Source organism: Capsicum annuum, unplaced genomic scaffold, assembly GCF_002878395.1.
Source record: "Capsicum annuum cultivar UCD-10X-F1 unplaced genomic scaffold, UCD10Xv1.1 ctg8025, whole genome shotgun sequence".
NCBI lineage: Eukaryota > Viridiplantae > Streptophyta > Magnoliopsida > Solanales > Solanaceae > Capsicum > Capsicum annuum.
The window spans coordinates 1-1,007 of NW_025890891.1; the positions used below are offsets into that span (position 1 = coordinate 1).

General features: G+C 42.7%; 1 protein-coding gene across 1 annotated transcript; it reads right to left on the reverse strand.

Moving 5' to 3' along the window:
* Window positions 1-47: 47 nt before the first annotated feature.
* LOC124885461 (extensin-2-like) lies at window positions 48-1,001 on the reverse strand (the record flags this gene model as incomplete). The annotated part of the gene is given in 2 exon segments (XM_047405601.1): window positions 48-484; window positions 620-1,001. Coding segments are annotated over 2 exon segments (819 nt in total), but the record flags the coding sequence as incomplete, so codon positions are not given.
* Between the last annotated feature and the right edge of the window lie 6 nt (window positions 1,002-1,007).

Sequence of the window (1,007 nt, forward strand, 5' to 3'; positions counted from 1 at the left end):
GGAGGGGGAGAAGGCGATGGTGGTGGAGGAGACTTGTAGTAATAAGAAGTTGGTGGAGACTTAGTTGGTGGTGGTGGTGATTTGTAATAGTATGTAGGCGGGGGTGGAGACTTGTAAACATATGTCGGGGTTGGAGGAGGTGGAGATTTGTAATAGTATGGAGCGGGCGTAGGCTTGGGCTTTTGGCATTCTGCATAAGGTGTCTTGGAGCCATAAGCAAATGGTTTCGCGTAGAGTACAACTTCATAACTATTCTTCGATTTCACTTTGAGGTCAGCACCCTTAATTCCCCAATGAAGGTTTGTAGGAATGCTACACTTTGAGTCCTTTGGAGCATTGTGGAGTTTAGCCTTGCAAGTCTTTGCTCCATATTTGCGATATTCAAATCCTTCAACTGTGATTCTGAATTTGCCATTGTTCTTAGTGGTACCATAACTCACTATTTTCTTGTCACCAGCCTTGCAAGTTACCTCAACAACAGCACCTAATTCATAGAAAGAAGGAATAATGCTCAATTAATATCAAGAGGACACTTCTAATGAATAGTAGACCGTAAAGAATAAAAGATTTGAAAAAAGTTAGTTAAAGAGATGGCAAGGTGTAAAGTATATATTTTTACCTTTGAGGTGTTTCTTAGCGTGAGATTTTTGTGGGTATTTCTTATCATAGCATCTAAAACAGTAAACTTTTCCAACAACCTTGACCACAAAGTGATGATGTGGAGGATAATAGTGAGTAGGTGGTGGTGGGGAAGTGTAGTAATATGGAGGAGGAGATGATTTCTTTGGTGGTGGTGGTGAAGTGTAGTAATATGGTGATGGAGGAGATTTCTTGGGTGGTGGAGGAGAGCTATAGTAGTATGGTGGAGGTGGTGACTTAACTGGTGGTGGTGGAGAAGTGTAGTGATATGGTGGAGGAGGTGATTTCTTGGGTGGTGGAGGAGAGCTGTAGTAGTATGGTGGAGGAGGTGACTTAACCGGCGGTGGTGGAGAAGTGTAGTGATATGG